At 39.1% G+C, this 21,549-nt stretch overlaps 1 protein-coding gene and 1 long non-coding RNA gene across 6 annotated transcripts in view; one reads left to right on the forward strand and one right to left on the reverse strand.

The window, feature by feature from the left end:
• Window positions 1-362: 362 nt before the first annotated feature.
• Window positions 363-2,695, reverse strand: LOC128880356 (uncharacterized). Of its 2 annotated transcripts, none has more exons than XR_008457801.1 (3): window positions 2,150-2,695; window positions 811-1,158; window positions 363-651 (listed from the first exon to the last, which is right to left on the reverse strand). It is a non-coding gene; the product is annotated as an uncharacterized LOC128880356 (long non-coding RNA). The 2 variants fall into 2 exon arrangements; XR_008457802.1 differs by having other exon boundaries at window positions 2,578-2,613.
• Window positions 2,696-2,885: 190 nt separating this feature from the next.
• Window positions 2,886-21,549, forward strand: part of LOC128880354 (protein doublesex-like) — a 97,714-nt gene continuing 79,050 nt past the window's right edge. For 2 of the 4 annotated variants that reach the window (XR_008457799.1, XM_054130358.1), the window contains exons 1-3: window positions 2,886-3,482; window positions 11,134-11,710; window positions 12,560-12,797. Coding sequence is in view for 2 of the 4 variants with exons in the window: in XM_054130358.1 (XP_053986333.1) it covers window positions 11,432-11,710; window positions 12,560-12,797 (517 nt within the window). In the remaining 2 variants the exon portion in view is untranslated. The remainder of the gene's footprint in view (window positions 3,483-11,133; window positions 11,711-12,559; window positions 12,798-21,549) is intronic. The other 2 variants (XR_008457800.1, XM_054130359.1) reach the window with 1 other exon arrangement.

Raw genomic sequence — 21,549 nt, forward strand, 5'->3', positions numbered from 1 at the left:
GTATGACATAACTTTAAAACCATCTACAGTTTTAATGATCTTGTATGCTGGTATGGAAATTAACTACTCTGATTTTAAAAATACTTTCTTTGTAAATATTATTTGAGTTTTTATTTTTATTTCTATTTTTACAACATTTGTGTTCAATAAATATAACTTAATTAAACAAACATAATAATAGGAACATAGATACATAAGCTACTGGACAAAATTAGCTGAACACTTTGTTAAATGTTCATAATTACGAGAGTTTTCAACCGATTTCGGTGAAACTTCGTGAGGTATAGGCTTCAAGTGTCTTCTGGGCGTGTGCAAAGTTGAGTGTCGATGGTTGATGTAAAGGGAAGCGATTTGATGTAAATTCACCCCCTTAAAGAGGGGGGCGTCGAAAAACGTCACTTCTAAAGATGCCAGAGGTGACGAAAGGGGTTGAAAACATTAAAAAAAACTTTAGGACGACTCTCCTTGATGCCCTCTACAAAATGCACCCCATGAGATCCCTCTCGGACAAACCCACCCCTCACAACCCTCCAATCCCTCTAAAACCCACAACTTTTGGACGACAGTCTCGTATTTGGGCTCAATGGATTCTCTGGACTCCCCTGATCCAGGAAATGCCATCCAATTTATAACTCCTCGATACCTGAAAAACTTAGAAAATGAAAGTTGAAAAGCAATGTCTGAATTTCACAAGAAAATGTTACTTATGCTTATGATATTTTTAAAAACGATAACGTCTAATACACTTAAAATGAAACTTGTGACGGATTTCATAAGAATTGTGTATTACTCCGAATCGTGTCAACTTACTAACTTACTATACGATGTACGATCATGGTTGTTTTGATGGGATGTTTGAGAGAGTAGACATGCAACCGCAGAGGGACAACCGAACGATCCAAAACGCAACCGTTGGAGTACTTTCGTGCACGCCTGCATTACGTCTTGCGTTATCGTTCGCGCGTAAACATCCGCAGTCTAGTCATGACACACGGTGCAAGCCCGTTTGAAATTCGTGTCGGTGACGTCCATCCAGCTCATCATCGAGGCCGTTCGCCAGCGATAAATGATCCAACACGGAAGCGCGACACTACGCGCGGTACGTGGTTCTCACTGTCAACTGGCGTCCACGTAGGTAGACTTTAAGGGGACATTTCACTGTAAACGTACAAAAAAAAGCATATTTTCAATAATTTTTTTCTCAGGAACTATTGCATAAAATTGAACGAATGTTCTTTCCCCTTAATGGTATGATTAAGGAAAGTAAATAAACAAATTTTTTTTTGGTAAAAAATATTTCGTCATTTATTTACAAAATAATATGCATGTGTGCAAAAAGAAAAAGTTATCCGCTGGCGCAGGTGATTTTGGTGATTTTTGAACAGAAAATCGAAAAAGTTTATTATGTCGTCACACCTATCGTCGGAACCTCCAAGTAGTTGATATTTTGATTTTTACTTACAATTTCACTTGATTTACGGTACAAAAAGAAGTGTTTCTTTTCTCTCTTTCGCAAGAAACGCTGCCATTTTGTTTATTTTCGATGAAATAAATAAGCGGAGGTTCCGAAAAATTGGCTCATGTTTAAAGGACGTATTATGGACTGGTGAAATCCTAATAAATCCACGACAGATAAAATGTACGACGATTAAAAAACATAAAAGAACCTGTATTTATTTTCTGTTAAAAATTCACTAAAACAAGGTTCAACGACCCAAACATACAAATACGAGGCCTGAACCTAAAAAAAAAGCATCTTCCCCTTAGCGAAGGAGCTATTGACGTATTATTACAAAAATTACCTTTTTTTTTATTAAAATAATTTTTACATAATTCTAATGTATTTTTTCACCCCGAATCGAATGAGACTAGTGTCGGATTGATAGGATGATCCGTTCTCGAGATATTAAGCGTTTTCCGCTTTTTGGCCATTTGGGACCACTGTGCGCCGCCGCCGGCGATTCTGTGGCCGGATTCTGTGGCGAGAATCACAGAACGCACACCGTGCGTCCTCCGCAGTCAACGTGTTAAATACACGACGGGCCGAGATACGAATTCAATCATAAAACCTCGACGTCCGCGTCCGTCTAAAATCCGCGCGCCACCACCGCCAGTCCAACCACCACTCTTCGACGAGAAAACCCCTTACCCCACCCGACACTCCGACACCGCGACGTGTCTCCTCCCCGCGCCAGGGACGTGCCCCCTCCCGGCTAGTGCCCGTAGCCACCATGCATCTCGTCGATGTGCCGCTGCTACCAGCACTCTTAGTGAGTTACGGACCGCATACAGGCGAGCGTCGAACGAATCGGTTGGTGTCGCGCTTTACCACGTTTCGCACCGTCTAAGTTATTTCTACGTCTCGCCGCGGCACGGTTCGCGCTTCCTCCGAGAGGAGTGCTACCACCGCGTACACCCGCGATCGTCTTCACCGTGCGCGTTCGCCCGTGACATTTGTCGAAAACCCGCGCGACCACAGCCAGGCTTTCGTCCGAAAGACGGGATCACCCGACCACGCGAAACCGGTGACTTTCTCGGTTGAATCGTTTGGAAACGTTATTTCTCGTGCGGTCGTACCGAAAGGCCCTGATGCAAGAGGCGAAACGATTCAACGTGCACTGACGTACTCCGATGGAGAGGACTGCCGTTACGCGGAGCAAGAGGGGGAGAAAAAGGAGTAGAAGGGGGCTAGAGTGACACGCGGTTGCTGGGAAGACGGCACCGAGAGAGGAGGCAAATTGAAGTACGCGTGTGCGAAAAGTGCCGAGGCGCGCGGACCGAAGCACACCACGAGTTGGCGAGTTGTGTTGTGCTTCGCGCGGGACTAAATTCGCGATCTCCTTGCTCGTCGCGTGGATTACTCGACGGTGTACGCGTACCGGACATTCGCGAGCGTTTAAATCCCGCCTTTAACCAAAGTCGATCTGTTCCGTCTGTCGCGGAAACAAAAGAACTGACGCGAGTTTACGTTTGTTTTGCGAGAGGGAACGTAACTCACGCGGACCGTAAATAAACAGCGTAGGGAAAGAAGGGTCTTCACTTACCTGAAACAGTGACAGTGGTGGAAAGATACGTTGCTTCTAGAGTCCGTGACTACTTTCTGTTTTGTATAATTGTGTTAATTGTGCACGAAACGAAAACGGACAGAAAGGCGAACGCGCCTAATTGTTTGGTCGCGAGCGCGAGCGCGCGCGCGCGCGCGCGCGTGGTCCTTCTCGCGCGTAAATGCACCACGAGGTTGCGACTCGTCGCGTGGCAGTAGTGTGTATCCGCCCGCAAGACGTAACGCGATAATTTCCCTGAAGAGACTGTGCGACTCGAGGTACGCGGAGAAACAGCGTTACAGTGTATTAGAGTGTTTTCTCGGGAGAATTGTGGTTTCATGGCCCGATTAACGGTAACGTGTGTTCGCTGATTGTCGGAATGAACTCTGCAAGTGCATCGAACAACTTGACAAGGGAGAACGTCTTACGCCACTAACGGTAAGTAAAAACGGTGCGTTTTCTACATTTTGTTCTTGCAACATTCGGCGTCTACCGTATCCTGGAACGGCGATCAAGTTCGTACTCGTTTATTTGCGTAGCTTCGACTACCGCATTCGATATCCGAGATCTGAAGTTTCACGTACGCTTTGTGCGTAACGTTTGAATATCATTGGAATTATTAATAAAATTTCCACGTATAATGTGCGACAGATTGGCGCCTAGTTTTGTCGCTTTAATGGTCGTCTGGTGGTTTTACCCTTAAGGGGGTACGGTATCGTTTGAATCAGTTTCGGGGAATTTTTGTCAATCTTTTATTGTAACCGAAGCAATCTACGTAAACTTTTGACATTTTGGTACTTATATTTACGCGTGTATACGTTACCGTTATATAATTCCGGCTTTCCAGTTTATTTTCTTTATGAAAATGAACATATTCGTTAAACTTTTAATTCGGTGCAATTCATATTCAGTTTTATTTTCCGAGTTAAACGTATGATTCAGACATACCAATATTTCCAAAAGAACTATGTAAAATTGTAATTTGTTAACTTATTTTTTATAAACAATGACATTCTACATATTCTCGGAAGTCTCTAGAATAGATAGAGTACAAAAAAAAAAAATAGTTATTTATGTAAGTTGTGAAATTAACAAGAAAGAAAAACAATTAATCGGTAGAAATGTTGAAGCAGTAAGTATTCGGACAACTGTTTAAAAGTACTTTACTGAAAATTTGATGTTTTGTAATTCGCACGGAGCAATAAACTAATGTCTTTACGTTACAAACTCTGCTGTAAATACTTATTGCTTCTATACTTTCACCCATTTTTCGCGTCGTTTTGTTAATTTCACAAATTATATTAATTAGTAAATGTTGTTTGGACTATATCTGTATCAGAGACTTCCGAGAATATGTAAAATATCATTGATTACAAAAAAAAAAAAGAAGTTAAGAAACTACAATTTCACAAAAAAGTTTTTTGGGAAATTGATCGGTGTACGAATACATTCTACACCCGCTGTAAGAGTAATTATATTACGTGTCCCAGCAGTTGCGATGTTTACTGTAAGCATCTAAATATCGTTCTTACGTGATATCTATTTTTCTAACTTTTTTCTCCTCAAGTAATAGTTTCTGGTGTTTCATTGGTTTCGAGATTGATAGCACTTAAGTTTGCTGTCACGTTAATAGTAAATGTTTACGATACCACTTTTTACGTAACGATAATGTGTGCACGAAGACCTACGAAGTTTCTACAATTGCCATGAATATATTCATATCTGCACAGGAAATTGACGAGCCGTTTGATGTCTTATACTTGTAGTTGTGAATAGATTTCAAAATTTTCGTCTTGTTCACGTGACACGGATATGTACAATAGTTGCGGAAACGCTCTTGCTAATAAACACTTGTATACAGCGGCTATCGCGAATCTTAGATACATAGATGCATTTTCCGCTATCGCGTATCGTGCTATCACACGTACGTGAGTAATGAAATAACTCGCGCCAACTGTATCAGGTAACAATTTTTTTGTTTGCACTGGCGCCGTATCGACAAAAACGAGTGTTCCTTCGTCGTTCGCAATTGACGTGTTTTAACGATAATTGAATAAATGTTTGAAAGAGCCTATGTTACATGCGGTCGAAAGTTGGATTTTTTTTTGTTAAAAAAGCATCCATGTGCAACGATTGATATTTTTGAGAAACATCTGAGAAACATTTACGACGAGATACTACGAAATAAAATAAATAATATTACTTTGGATGCTATGAAGAAATTAATAGCTGGAATGTAAAGATTGGTAAAATGAAATTTTAAGAGCACACAGCGAATACATTAATGAAAAGAAAATCGAATTGCTTGCATCATTACTGCCAAGATATTAAATAATTAATCGGTGAAATATATTACCTAAGGCGATGCAAAGTGTACATATACAAAGGCATGAGTGATATTTATTAATTAATTCGTTATTTCTTTTAAATATTTATTTCAATTGAGGAAGTCGTCAGATATTTATGAACATAGGTGTGTATCTATTGAATTACATAGATACCTTCTTCGATTAGCTTACCTGTTTCGTGGCGACGTCGGTGTTGACCGAGACGGATTTTATGAAACAAACGCAGACTTACTCGCACATTCGGAATACCTTTTGGTCCCCCTGTTCCCCGTCGCCTGACCACTTATTCAACGCCATTGGAAGCGTGCAACAAAAGGAGAACATAGATTGACCATGGTCTTGTCGTCGAAACATGAGAACTTGCTGAACGATCATCGACGATCGTGCAACGTTATTTCTTGCTGGCGAGAGCACGATCTCCAATAAAGAGTTCGATCTTCACGGTGAAGACTTGCCGCCGAAAAAAAGAACGAAATGCGGCCAGGGGAAGGCCTTCGACTCGCATTTCGCTCGAAATTGGCCGATACGGTCTGATGTTGCAGAAAGAAAGGATAGGGGGCGAGCAGAGTCGATAAGAAGACCGCATCGACCACTTTGCCTGCAATTAGGTGAGGTCGCCTTAGTGATTCTTGATGCGGTGTGACGTATCGAGTCATACGATGTATTCATCTTTTCGCTGCTCCCTGCGGGGATGCTCGTTTCGCGAAAGAAATTCATTCACAATTGAAATCACGGCAGGACAAATGTATAAAAGTTTAAGTAAGCATAAATTTCTGTTGGATAAATGATTGCCACTTCTTTCTTTGACCATTTTTTTAAATTGTTCTTCTTTCATTGCTCGGACGAAAAATTGTTCAAAACGTACGAGACATATGCACGCATTTGATTGATCTCTACAGGAGCAGAGCATTCGTGTTAACATGCTTGAATCATCTAGGGTTTTTGCTTTTGTCTATTATCATAATAGGTAATTGGCGGAACCTGATTTGTGCATTAGCACAAATAAGTACACGAACGATAGATCATTCTGGTAACGGAGGTTTTGATAATCGACGTTCTACTGTATTAGACTTGATTTGAAAAATCGTTTTGCAATTACTAACCATTTATTTAATGGTATCGATTTCAAAAGTAGTAAATCTTCAAATGGTTGGATTACGTTACTTGATTTGAACAAATATAACAATAATATAATAGAATATAGTGCTTTTCCAAGGAGAACTAAAAATCTATTCCTGTCTAAAATTTGAGTAAAGGTTTAAAATCAACACTTCAGCTAACATTTTGATATTAATGCATTTGTATACATCCTTGTATATTTACACTTGCCATGAATGCATAAATATCCGCGGTCTACACGTAACATAAAATTTTAAGGTACATATCCATTTAATGTCAAGTGTTTCGCAGTATATGATCAATTTTTTTTTTTTTTTTTTTGGAATCTGCATAACAAGTATCAAGTGCATATGTAATTACGTTCATAGTTCATTTTCTAAAGGTACGTTTTAGTCTCGTCGGAACTAAAAGTAGATACATATGTATTAGAAGTGGCAAGAAGTGTAGCACAAAATGCCACGAATGTTTACAACGTATACGTACCATGCATGCGAATACTGAGAAAATATTATATATAAACGGCTTTAGCATCAATGTTCGGTCGCAGAGATCATTTAAAATAAGATTGCAATGTAATATAGCATATCTTACATTATCATCACTAGACTGCGGATTTTTATGCAAAATAAAATCTTGGCGAACGTGCCTACAAAAATTGAACCTAAATAGAAATTTGCTTTATTCGACAAATATTATAACATGAAGTTTACTTTTAATCTTTTTTATGTTCTTGCATATTGTTTGCATTTTGTAGGTACTTGCACATTCACATTTCCTATAAATGCATAAAAATCCGCAGTCTAATCATCACCGACGAACTAACATTATGGAAACAAGGTTACGCGCAGATATGATCCAATAAGAAAATATCGACATGCTAATTATATCCAATTGTAAATTAACAGGAGGATATAATAAAAAAAGGCGCACATGAAAATCGTTAACAAAATTTTCGACGTCCGAAATAATTAATGGAATGACATTCTGCCAATTGAAATTGTTATATGTGTAATGATTTTAAACGTTTGCACAGGGTAATGCATACGTCTCCAAAGCGAAGAAATTGTATAGCTCGAACGTAACTTTTACGAATACGAGATGCAAGTGTAGTTATCGATCCATACATCATGCAATCCGTGACTAGCATGAGTTTTGTTACTTTGTGCAGCGCGCACAGCTTATTTTAAACGCGATTCCACAAGTGATAATGATTTGTATAATGAATATTATTCACATGCGAGAGGTCAGAGTCTAGAAAAAAATTTCACCGAGTACTGAGAATGTAAATCTCTATTCCTGGTTTGCAAGAATTGAAATGATTAAATCAGCATAATGGAGAATTGCTCGGAAAAATCCACGAACATAGTATAATATTTCTAACAATTTATTATTGTGTTAAATGAATTACTATTTTCTCTTGAATGTTGCAAGTACTGCATAGATTCCTTCGAGACACTAATTTCTATTTATTCTGCAATTTATGCGAGAAATCTTGAACGTATCAATTTTTTTCCGTGTGTCATTGCGACCTTTCGGAAGAAAATTTTAGGTCAGATTTTCGAATTACAGTTTCGCCTTTACATTGTCAATCGAGCGAAATTAAGAGTTTTCTGAAAGGGGCTTCAGGACTTTGTTTTTTTTTCTTTTCTTTCCTTTTTTTTTTTGTAAAATTAAAAGTGATCGACATAAATATTTGTTTATGTTTTGTGGTATCTGCGACAGTAAACTTTGTAACATTAAATCAAGCAAATAATAATTTCCATATAAATCAGGTTCGAAAGGGTCTTAAGTCATGAAGTGGATGCGTATTTAACTCTATATTATACGACACGGTTTTTGTCGTTTAAATTGATTTTTATGCATTACGCGACGGATTCGTGCGACCAGATCAGTTGCTAAATATTTTATGTATATTCATGCAGCGCGCAAGGAGAGCGTAAAAAATGCTCGTTAAATTCAGATCTATCTATTTTTTTTTTTTTTTACTTTAAACGATATGTGATTGATACGTATAAACGAGTTTCTTTTAGGCCAGTGCACATACTTATATCTACTTTAGTTATTCATAAAATTTTATTATTATGTAGTAATCAGTTACGCCATCACCTTTCGTACATGTCGAAGGCTTTTAGTTAAGAAAAGAAAAGAATTCTTTTTCATCTAATAAGTAATATTTTTCGTTCAATTTGTTAGTAAATCAATAGTAGATTGTCTTCTGAAATTGACTATCCTCTAATATCAATTAAAATCAATAAAAAATACTTATTGTATTTCAAACTTCAAATAGCAATAATAAGGACACTTATAGTATAATTCTTAGTGTACTATTAATTTGAACAGATTTACTTTTTTTCGTTAGTTTATATTTTTATCTTGATAAAATATCCCGACCATCCTTTGTCAAATCGCGCAGTGCTCTAAACAACGTATCGATTACCTGGTATTGATTACCTGTAATTTTAATTTGTTTCGAAGTATATACATTTAACCCAACTTGCACCAAGAAGTGGCGCCCCATAGCATATCATTGAGCGTCATGCAATCACCAACCGCTGAGTTATCTATATTTAATACCAAATGGGGGGATAATCAGCAAGTATAGTGTGGCGATCTAAAAAAAAGCGGAATCGTCGGTGATACTGGTCGATTATTACCCAAGTGTCGATGGTGCTTAGACCACCGATGGAAATAAAGTTCAAAGATACTGTTCTTTGTGGATTATTCCACTTTTGGTTTGAGAGATATTAATTTACAAATAGTTTGAATCAAATGTGCCGTTTGGACTTTTTTTTTCGTGTAGAAGTTATCTATACGATAATGTGCTATGTAAACTACTTAATTTCTTGCTTGAATGTGCTAATTCTCGAATGTAATTTTATTGAAATTCTTGATCAATCAATGCACTTTTACTATAGTCCTCCAGCAAGTGTATACTGTATACGTTTAGCAGAGTTTAAGCACTTACTGTAACATAATACGTGTATAGAAGAGCAGAGCTGGCCTGCGATCCGAGGTTACTCGTTTATCTGCTTTCGCATCGAGGGTTGAAGGGTTTTAAAGGCTGCACTTAATATCCAGATGATCTCAGATTGAAACCGCAGATTTCACCGAGCCTCGCCGCGGTCTATTCCAAGTTAGTAATACTTTGTTTAGACGGGTTGCATTAGCACTAATTTAATTTCCTACAGAATTGTTTGAAATCACTGCATCCCGTTTCCATTAACCGGTTACCAGTTGCCAACAGGTTTCACATAATGGCCCGTTTCACTTTGTTCCTTTTCTATATCTTTTCGTTCATCTCCCGAACCACGGATGGGTAGGATTCTCTTATCGAGATTCAAATTTCACGAGACGAATAAAAGATAAAGAACTCTTTCGTCGTTACCGCTTGAACAAGAATTAGAATATTAATCGGAATTGAATATTCCTCGATGAAGAAATGAAAATCTTATAGCGGTCGTAAACATAAAAGCTTCAACCGAAAGTGTCTACCTAACTAAGCGTCGGATTCAGATTTAGTTGAGAATTAAGATTTGATCTTGGAAAGGTCCCACATTTTTTATAACACCCTGTATAATAGTGCGTGGAATGTAATATTTGCGTAAAGCTGATTTGACTTAATAATCATAGTTTCATTAAATTCCAGCGAAAGTAGAGTATTATATACAACAACAGTTTGATAAGGATTTTTAGAAGAAGAAAGTAGAAAGGGTTGACTTCCATCAACGTTCATCACGTTGAACGAAAGGATTCGCTCGAAATTGTTATTTTGAGTGGTTGAGAATAAGAAATGGAACTACTAAACTAGAACTGCTAATTGAAATTGTTTTCAAGCGTTCTCGTTAGTTTTCTCCCACATAAACTGCTCCAAGCAATTAATCACTTCAAGAGAACCGAAGGTAGGGGTAGGAAGAAATATTGTGTATTTAAAAGTAACGAGAATTTGTATTAACTATCCAACGTAGCTGGAGCTGTTACAATTGGAATACTTTACCGAGAAGCTGTCGTTTGAGTAGATAACATAATTGTATGAATAATGTATCTGATTTCGTTGGAACGTGTTTATCGACGTTATTTATCGGTTTGTTTTGCAGTTTAAATGTCAGTTTAGATAAGACCAGAACCGGATGTGGACCCACAGGTCGATAATAGAACAGCTCTGGCGTGGACTGAAATGCGATCCGACGGCAGCGGTATGCTCAATGAATTTTACGAAGCGAATGAAATTCCATTGATCAAACGGTAGAGCTCCACTTGCGTAAATTCGGCGGAAAATCCAAAAATTGTAGTATTTATCGCTTATCGTAAACACGATACATTGATATTATTTTTGCACAATTCTAAATAAATGGAGGACTTGTATTTAATACGAGAACATTAAGGGACTGTATTCGAAAGTTTGAAAAACGTTCAAATTTGATTTCGAAGTTATTTTCAAAGTTGTCTGGTTTCAGCGCTAATTACAATCGTTTATGTTTGTACACGGTGACGAAAAAATAGACGCTCAGAGATATTTCTCAAGCGATTAGAACTCGATATGCAAAACCCTTCGTATCACCAAGCAAAGATAAATACGCATAACGAAATCTCCGCGAGTTTACACGTTCGTTCTTCTGTTTCAGAAAGCGGATTTCGAACCCGAAGGGCGGAACGATGCCGAGTATCGGTCCTGTGTATTGTGAGAAGACACGTGACGCATTTTTCTTCGACAAGCACATGCTGGAAGGATAAAGGACAACCTATCGAGGACCTGTCTACCCAAGCACTTTCTTGAAATTTCTCTCGACGATGAAAAGGCCCTCGAACGGGGCCGCTCGTGCGCTGTGAGAAGTGCGCTGAGAGAAGAATCGTTCGGCTTGGAACGATCGATCGCTGGCGAAGTATATTTGAACCGTGCTCGCAAACCACCGATAGTAAAGCATGGAAAACGGGGACGAGGTCCTTTCCACCCAGGTGAAAACGAACGCGTCCTCGTCCTCGAGTACGACACAGAGCCCGCGCACACCGCCGAATTGCGCGCGATGCCGCAACCACGGATTAAAAATACCCCTCAAGGGTCACAAAAGGTACTGTAAACATCGTTACTGCAAGTGCGAGAAGTGTCATCTCACCGCGGAAAGACAACGAGTGATGGCGAGGCAAACCGCGATGAGGAGAGCCCTGGCGCAGGACGAGGTGAAAGTCAGGGCGGCGGAAGAGGTTAGTCCTTCCTTGTTCCTTAGGGGTGCTTTTTATTTTCTTATGTCTCGCGGCTGCGGGACACCTTCGCGCGATAACCACTCTCGGGTAGACACTTTTGGATTTCTCATGGAGGGTGAGTCAATAAGAACTGCCGCATGAAATAACTCGTTATTTATTCGTCTTATTTTCAATTAAACGTGTATCGAATATTTTTGTGGACAAACAAGGAGTAATTAAAAGGAAGAGAACTGAACACCTGAACCGAATAAAAAATAATTAAATTCTGTACCTGCCGTGTGCTCTTGAAACTTTATTCACCGATCTTTGACACCCTAGCTATTAATTTCTTCACTGTATCCGAAGTAATATTATTCATTTTGTAATATTTCGTCGTAAGCGATTATCAGATATTCGATATTTTCTCCTACCTTTTCTATGTAAATGATCCCACAGTTTCTCTATGAGATGAAATAGAACTTAGCAACAACAAATTTTCTAGCAATAATTTTCGGTGTATATAACATTGATACATTTTGCGACTGAATTTTATCTCCTCGTACACGCCATAAATTCTCCTGGCGTGAATTGAGTCATGTACCGTACAAGAAATGCGTGCTACCTAGAAATAAATCGTTCCATTAACGAGTGCGTCGTTGATACGAAACTGTACATACCGTAATTACTTGAAAAGAATCTCGCCAGGCTATGATTATTTTGTTTATCTCATGCTCTTAACACCGGGTTAGGGCTGCGTGTAATGCAAGGCAAATTGCCGCCCGTGCGTTTCCTGTGCGCCTTGCAGCCGCGATAATTTCAACTGTGCTCCTTAATTCCGGCGACCAGCGATCGTAATTGATCTTTTCCTAGCAGGTGGATCCACCGCCATTCGGGTTCGAAGCTGGTCGACTTTCCGCGGTCCCTCAGCCGGCTAGAAGTCTCGAGGGTAGCTACGACAGTAGCAGCGGGGACTCGCCTATTAGTAATCATGGCAGCAACGGTGTACACTCTGGCCTCGGTGGTGTCATCAGTATTCCTACCTCCAGAAAATTACCCTCGTTGCACCCTCATACTGGAACCACGACCCACTTGCCGCAGTCGCAGTCCGGTGAGTGATCCAACGTTTCTGTATTTCATCTTTGAAGTATTGAATATATATATAGAGATGATTAGGTACCTTTTAACTAAATTTCTTAAATAGATGGTTAAGTAATTCCCTTTATAATATAAATTATCTAACGGTATATAAAATTAATAAGAAGGAATAGCCAAAAAATGATCGTCAATAATGTTACAATTTTTACATTATGTATAATATATGTATATTTTCTATATTATTGTACTTAATGCATAAAATCCGCAGACTAGTTGTAACAAATATTTTTGTTTATTGTACGTGTTTAAACGTATTATCCAACGATGTATTATTGAAACTCAAAGTATCCTTAAACCTGTTTTTCTGAGAAACGAGAAATCAACGCGTGACATGTGCGATGTAAGTCATCGATATATAGAGCGACATACTCGTTCTGTGCGTGACATACACTCGGTACAAACATCGCGGTATTAAATGTTAAATGTCGTTTCATATATTTTTCAACACTACCTGCCCATGTGTCTCTAGAAATGATCTTTGAAACTGGTTAAATGATTTGACATGAAACTGGTTAAATGATTTGACATGAAACCTGTAATTGCAGTTATAATTTCAATTATTGTTGTTTCCAGTTTCCAATTATACGTCTCGAGGGAATAAACATCAACAGTTGCGAAAGAATTGCGTACACAAGTTTTACCAATTCAGAATTTCATGCATTTCATAAATTTATAACAGATCAGACGCGAAAATGGTTAGAATGTAGAAAGTACATTTCGTACATTTTACAAGTTTATAATCAATGAACGAAACAGTCATAATAATTTGAATATTTCTGCATTTCGTGAGTTTAGTTAGCACAAATATATAAAAAGTTGTATAAATTTAAATATTCATTTAATTACCAGGGGAATTTGAAATACCATTCATTTAAAAAAAAAAAAAAAATACGAAATCATTTACTCCTACTTAATGCTGAAACGTGAATATCCCGATGCGTGGCCGACCTTGCTATTGTTTGTGGTACGCGCTATCAGAAATTAAATCGTAAGGCAAAGGGTTAATATGCATGTCTATTATATGCGGTGCACCTGCTTGTTGGTGAATATACATGTAATGTATATGTATGTACACGTTCAAAACCGGGATAGCCAACCTGTTGCTTGCTCCGATTTCTAGTCACCCCTCTGTTTCACCTACAAAACCCACCCTCCACGCTGCGGACGAAATCTCATCTTCCTTTCTTTTTTACGTAGTTATTTATTTTATCCCCAATGAATTCGCAGGAATCTCTTTTTTTGTCACGTATGTACGATGTAAGAGTTATTCGAAATGTTTTGAGATCATAATGACGAACGACAAATGCGGTAGTAAATAAATTAGTATTTTGTTTTTAAAAACCAAGATTCTGTAACCCCATTTGGAAAATCCTTTATTAATTTTTCCGATTAGTCCTATCTTTACAACACGTGAACGTCACAAGTTGTGCGTGGCTGTCTTTACAGGAAAGAATCACGAGATTTAATTACAGATTTCCTGTGCGGCAAAGCTTATTATGATTTCGTTAAACAAGTGTTTTCGAATGAACCATTAACTAGTTGTGTAATTTATATGCATATAAGTGAAAGCTGCCACTTACCAACGATATCTCCAATCCGTGTGTACGCATTTAGTTTTCTCGCTGTTTTCGTAGCGATCTTATAACGGTATCATAATGTTTGAACCATAAAAAAAAAACAAATAATCAAACGTTTTCGAATCGTATTTCGTTGTATTTACCATTTCGAACTAGAAACGAAACTTTTTCGACGATTTCGAAACGCGTCCGATGCTCAAATTGCCGCTAATTGTACCTTGGCGCTCATTAATCATCTTACTGCTACTCGTGTCGTACGTGTTAATTATGCGAGGTGTTTGAAATCATCTATCAAAATTTATGCTGAACTCTGCGAAAAGAGGGTAGCTGATCGATTAGACAAAGGCGTTATTTTAAACTGAATTTTCGCACGATACATCTGTAAAATTTATTCGTTTGTTGTCTTGGCTGTCTTTTGACATAAAAGTTCAAATTTACGGTTATTTATGGTTGGCGTTCACCTTCCTACATTGTTCTGAGCTTCGATACTCATTTCCATTATGGGAACAGCTCGCTAGGAGTTTATATTTTTACTTTGAATATAGATTCCATCATATAAAATCTGTTTTATGCGACAGAGTCATCAATGATACATCACTGTTGAACCAATTATGCATTCCTCGAGCTGTGCGCGATTCTCATTCGTTAGATTTATTTATGGTCACGCTGCACAGACTCGACCGAGTCAAGCACGTCCAGTCAACTATAACAATTATAAAAATCAGTTTTTACCATATAAGCAGACCTCCCTTCTCGCTGGATCTAAATACAAAGGGCGGTATTCAGTGGACTCCATCAGAAGATACTATTATTTATCCGCTCGGGTTTGCTTATACGAGAAGTTATATCATCTGCAATTACCGTACAAAATGTTATTTTACGAGGACCGATTAATGAACGATCATTACTCTTCTGAGAAGGGGGGGGGGGGACAATCGAAGCATTGTCGTCCAGTTTCTCTAATCTAATGGTCGATACTCGTTTCAATCGACATTATGGCAACTGCTCGTTAGAAGTTGAAGTTTTTACTTCGAATACAGATTTATCATTGTGATTATTCCTTAGTTTTGTATTATTTACTATCAAGTGTTTTCCAGGAGGGTCTTTAAGATTTTTTGCTTTTTGTCATCTGTCACGTTTAATAATTGAAATCATTCTTTTTCTTTTTAAATTATTTTATTTCAGTTTGCATCAGCCGAAGATTAACCACGTACGTGTTAAAAATTTAATTACAATTTATCCGGTATATTGTGTTTTATTAAACGTTTCAGTCCGAAGCAGCCCGATCGCGCTGATGAGATTTTACGTGGAGAAAACCCAGTACTTATTTAACGAAAGCGCGGTTGCGCTGTTTGGGATTGTTCGGTAGTGTCTTTTCAATACCCCCTGGTTACTCAAACGGTTAATTCTGCAGTCGCGGTGAAAAGTTATTTCTCCGGATTTCTTGTTTCGAAAGTTATGAAGCTCTATAAAATTGGATGTTTATAGTGAAATAAATTCGATTGGGTATGCATTTCATTTTACGACTGTTACATAAACAGATATCTTGCATAAACAATGCAGAATGTACCCTCTTCGGGAACACTGGCATGCGTATGTACGTTTAGTTCTTTTTTTTTTTTTGTTTAATTACAATTATTTCCTTTTAACATAAAATTTAAAACCTATTGGAGAACGATTCACTACGGAATCTCTCGGCAATTAAAAAAAAAAAAAAAAAGCGTCGTATGACAGCCGTGACGCAGCGTTTTATCTTTCTTGATAGGTAATCATCGCTTTGAAAACATTGTAACATTGACATCAGATAAAATAAGTAGACAATATAACACGTAATCAAATAAGAAATGAAATCAATTTTTGTACACTTTAAAAAATTTGTTCCTAAGTAGATTAATTTGTGTATAAATTAATTTTACGTTGGTTGTAATATTCACAAAATCGTTTTGGAGTAGCCGGCTCGCTCTGATGAAAACGTCGTCGAGCGCCAAGGGTTAACATCCTCCTTTTATTAGGATCGGGATCGTCGATGGATTCGGTTTGGCCAATGGCCCTAATTCCAACGAAAGCTTCGGAACGTTTCGTATACAGTGTGAGGCTTTTCACACAAACAACCTGATTAATTTCCTTGCTTTTAACAGGGGAAACCGTACAAGAATACCAATATATTACTATTATTAACTTGTACGTCAATTTAGGCTGACATTAACTTATGTACACTGTTATCGCTGAATATCATCAACGATTAAAACGATTGGATATAATTTTCGTTGTTTGTGATATTATAAATCTACATTATTTAGACTACGTTATTGACGACACATTTTTGCTCGAATATCTCGGATTTCATACAGCATAGCTTCGTAGCGAAAAAGTATCGCAAGTGTCTCCTCTGTTTGCAAAATTTGTGCATCGCGAGTGTAGAGCCGGCAACATGGTTATCAAATCCCGGGATGTAAACACTGAAATTGACAAGCCTACGATAGCTACAAAGCGTTAAAAGCAGAGCGAATTATTCGGGCGGTCCCGTTTTGAAACGCCTCACCCTGTATAACCGAACGAAACGTACTTATAACGTCGTTCGCAGTGATCCTAACGAAATTCAAGCCACTCTTTCACTTGACAACCCGACCGAATGTTAACTCTGGTTTTACGAGCGTTCCCCATTGGTCGCCGGGTCGTTCGTGCCCGGCTAATATAATACGAACTTATAACCAAAGCCGAAACCTAGGAGCTCGCTCTTGCTTTTACGATCCGGCTCGTTTTTAAAAGTTATCGTTATTTTGCTCGCTTTCGGATGAAATAGTTTGTTCACGGACGTAAACGGTTCGGAGGAGGCTAAAAACCAGCGCGCGGGGGCTAACCACTAAAGTTGAATTGACTCGCGTCGGTCCTTTCCTGGACCGTCTGGGCCAGGATTTCAGCCCGAGTTCCGTGACAATTTCCCCCAGGGATAGCGCACGGAACGATGGTAAAATTTTTTACGAGCACGGAACAAGAGGGACCACCGTATAGTCATAACTGAATTATTTCCTTTCATTGTTGTGCGTTTGTTCGGCCGAAAAGTCGACATGGAACGATTCGACAGATTTCGTTTCGATCCGTCGAATACGGTTCGCGTTCACGTATCCCTGGATACTGGTTTCTCTTTAATACTGTCGCTTCATCCCAAAGACCGTAGCTTCTTCAGAATTTGCATGTAAATCGCCTAGGCGTTATTTCGATGTTCTTTATAAGTAAAATTGGTTTCGCTTTGGAAACGTGTGGAAACCTTTGTAACCTTGAAGACCTTTCGTAAATATCAACAGAATAAATAGTAACGTCTAAAACATCGATTCCTACGCCCCCCACGTTTGTTCGGACTTCTTTACTCCGTTTGACGAGTGCTGTCTGCTCCAATAGTTCTGAACCCTTCTTTTTAGCTCTCTGTAGAACGAATAGTCGACAACCAGTGAATGTTTACTGGTAAACTTTGAAACGAGTAAGAAGATCATCTTCGCGAGAGGGAAATGTAAACGATAGCCAGAAAAACGAGTAACCCTAAGTGCCACGTGTTCGGATGGTTGATCACGCGTCGCGTAGGATTCAAAATGGCGAGTGACACGGCTTTGGGACGCTCGCATAAACCCAGGAACCGACGTTACGTTTTCGCGAGTTGTGTCGTGTCCTTTGCTGGTACAACAGCAAGCGTCGTGTTATTAAAAGCCTGTGCTCGATGCCTCGAACTGCAAGCTCGTAAAGGCGAAGTTTATAACCCCATATACCCCGCCATAATCACCCCTTGGGTTCAACAACGATTCCCTACGCCCGGTGTACTTCCGTCAAACTTTCCATGGTATCGCCGGCCGTGCCACTTTTCCATTACCAACGATGATACGGGGACGACCCCCCTCCCCACCCTTCGCCTCCTGTTAATTCCATCATCGTGGATCCGTGGAAACGCCTGGGTTGTAAATCAATTAAGGGGTTTATAGCTACTCGCGTGAAAAACTATCGTAAACCTCGGATCGCCGCGTTCCGTTAAAGGACCACGGAAGAATAACAGTCTCGAGAATTTCGTTATTAGCGATTATTAGAATTAATACCCGAAACCTTTATTGGTGTGATCGCGTTTATCGAGAGCTCCTGGTCCACCGTGGATATGGTGCTTTCAGTAATGCTCGTGGCTAATGACACTTTTTCATTCGTGGATCATTTCAGCAGTAACGTTATATTGCTAGATTTGCAACATCAAGAAAGTGTAATTACGTATCGAAGTCATCGTCCTACGCACCGTCATTATCTTAGGAATCCTCATCGTATTTCGTCGTTATTTGAAACGCGCGCCTTTTATATTTCAGAATAAAGGGAGCTGGTTTTATACCACTTTCGTAATGAACGGCTCGCATTTCGGAATACAAAAGTGCACGGCTGTAACTTTCGTTTAACTTGGCTCAACTGTATCCGTCCACGAGTAATTGTCAATTACCTGCGTATAAAGTAATGATTTAATGATCGTTTCGCTATGTCGTTAAATTCTTCGGTTGCGTATTCGCCGTGGCTTAGGCGATCAAACAAGGAGATAAAAACGCGGGGATGGAATCTTATTCGCGAATCCATACATCGGACATATTTTAGATTCTTCTATCCAGACTCCTTCCGGAGAGATACGTTTCTTTTTTCTCGAGAAGGTTGAACGCGGATAATGGAACGGGAGAAGTTATCGATATAGCGTCGGAAGTACATTTTCGGAATCGAATGATACGAATGTCCAAAGGTGTAAGAGTTAGAAAAAACTTCTGGGTTGCGCTACTCGGGTTACATTCTGTACAACGCGACTCTGAACATCGCAAGATGTGTTAGTAGAGGGTCAACTTACGTTTGCTCGAGGTAATGTTTTACGATGGAGATAGTTTTTTGGCGCGCAATTAGTGGTACGCGTGCATGCAAAGACTGTTGGCGTGAATCGCACAAGAAACAGGTCTAAAGGTAGGAAAATAAGCGATTCGCACAGAGTTCATGGGTAGCCAGGTCGATTTTATTCTCCTAATAAAACGTAAGCATGCTTTCCAAGCGAACAGCAAGCGTTCGATTGGCTGTAAAGATTAATTTTCATCGTGCGAGATCTCTTTGGTAAAAAATATTCATTCCGCGAATAACATGCACGTCTTGCCGAGATCAAACTCCCGATAACGCGACGGATTTAGTGTTCCTTTTTTAGTACTTCCTTCTCGCAGAGTAGTTCCGTCGCTGTGTACAGCTGTCATTACGTGATTCCGTCGATCGTACACGGTAGCATGATGCAATTAGTCGGAATTTATACGTACGACTACGTATATAAATAAGTACGTTGATAGCGATGAAAGTTGCAATAAAAAGTTGCAATAAAAAGTTTGCTAACTTCTGATTTTAGGTTACCCCAATTTAAATGAACACAGATGACGAATATATAGTTTCATTTGCTATTTAAATTCAGATTTGTTCGAAGAACTTCGTATTTAAACATTTTAGGGAATTCGCCCCAGTTGTTTCCGCGAAAAAGCGTAAAACTGCTCGGTTTCTAACGTTCCCATAGTAACGGAAATCGGCACGCGTCCACGTCGAAGCGACGATCGTTCCTAGAACGATCATCGAAAGAACGATATTGCGGTCAGACCCGAAAGGGATTTTTCACCTCTGTCACGGAGAGCTCTCCGAATTTTTACGACTCGAGCGGTGGCCTTTACTCTAACATCGACCTTCTCGAAACTCCGACTCGTAAATCTTCCTAGGAGCTGGTCGGCTTTCTTTATCCTCCAGCTACCGCAATCGATGACGTTCACACTGATAGGTTGTCCACTTACAAAATCTCATCAGTTGCCCTTTTATAGACCCCTCGCGCGCCGAACTTAACGGAGGGGTAACCTTTTCTGTTACACGATACCACCGGTGTACTGTTTTTAGGGGTCGCGTGGCGCTGTGGGGTGGCATTTACGACTTTCTTCGGTTACAGTTCCAGTCTTGTGCGCAGTCAGTAGTAAACACATCAGAGGGGTAGGTCAGGTTGTGAAAATCGACCCAGAGAACATCGTTTTCTTGTTACGAATACATTAATCTTTGAAGTCATTTCCAGGACCACGAGTCCATTTTCTCTCATGGTTTCATTAAACGTTAAGAAAATGTTTTCATAATAGTTATTCGGTTTAAAGAAGCAAATTATACGAAGTATTGGGTTGTCCGGAAAGTCCATGTCGATTTTTGGTAGGTGATACAGGTCTGAATATATCGAAGTGGTTGAAAACAAGTAACATATATGCGTCCCTTAAAAGGTGGAAAGGTTATGAAACAAAATGGCACCTATGTAATTCAATAATTATATATTAAAATTCAAACATGTTTTTGAATGTTTCTTAGAAATTGGCACGAACTTTCTGGACGACCTAATAAATGAAATAATCCAGCATCCTCGGTTTTTTTTATTGTTCAATACGTCTCAAGTACCGAATGTTAGAGCAAACAGCCGATCATGTGTCAAATATTTGTTCAATTCTTTGCCTATGATGTTTCATTAAAATCAATGCATTATACTACGCGTGGTATCTCGTCATTCGATATTTTGATTGGGACAAAACGGTATAGCGAGAACGTGCCGCGCGCGCTATTGTCGAGATTTCGCGGCCACAATCAATCTCCCTCTTCTACTTTTACGCCTTCCTCCTTTCCGTTTAACGATAATTAGACGAACAGTAAAACGTCTTTCTAACTGTCGAGTATTGGATATATGATTTTAAATTTCAAAACTGAATCCCAGTTGATCTAGTTTCGTAAAGAATTTTTTCTCGACTATTTGTTCAATTTTATTTCATTATTCAAACGAATGAGGCTTTCGAAGATTGATGCACGGCCAGCCGTCCCTACACACTCTTTTAACTCGTGCTTGTCGACGGTTGCAAATATCACCGCAAAGTCTGCTTTGATCTTCCAGAGACTGTTACAATGTAACGAAAACCGATCATGTTACAGAGGCGATAATTGAAAATACACTTCTCTCGTACGTCAATGTATTATCCGCGGCGTTCGCTATTGCGAAAAGGGGGGTGGCAGATCATTACTCACTCCGAGGTAATCGCAAACTTATTGCCTGCTAACAGCGTTTGTACAATCAAGCCATAA

This window comes from Hylaeus volcanicus, chromosome 7 (genome assembly GCF_026283585.1).
Source record: "Hylaeus volcanicus isolate JK05 chromosome 7, UHH_iyHylVolc1.0_haploid, whole genome shotgun sequence".
NCBI classification, from domain to species: domain Eukaryota; kingdom Metazoa; phylum Arthropoda; class Insecta; order Hymenoptera; family Colletidae; genus Hylaeus; species Hylaeus volcanicus.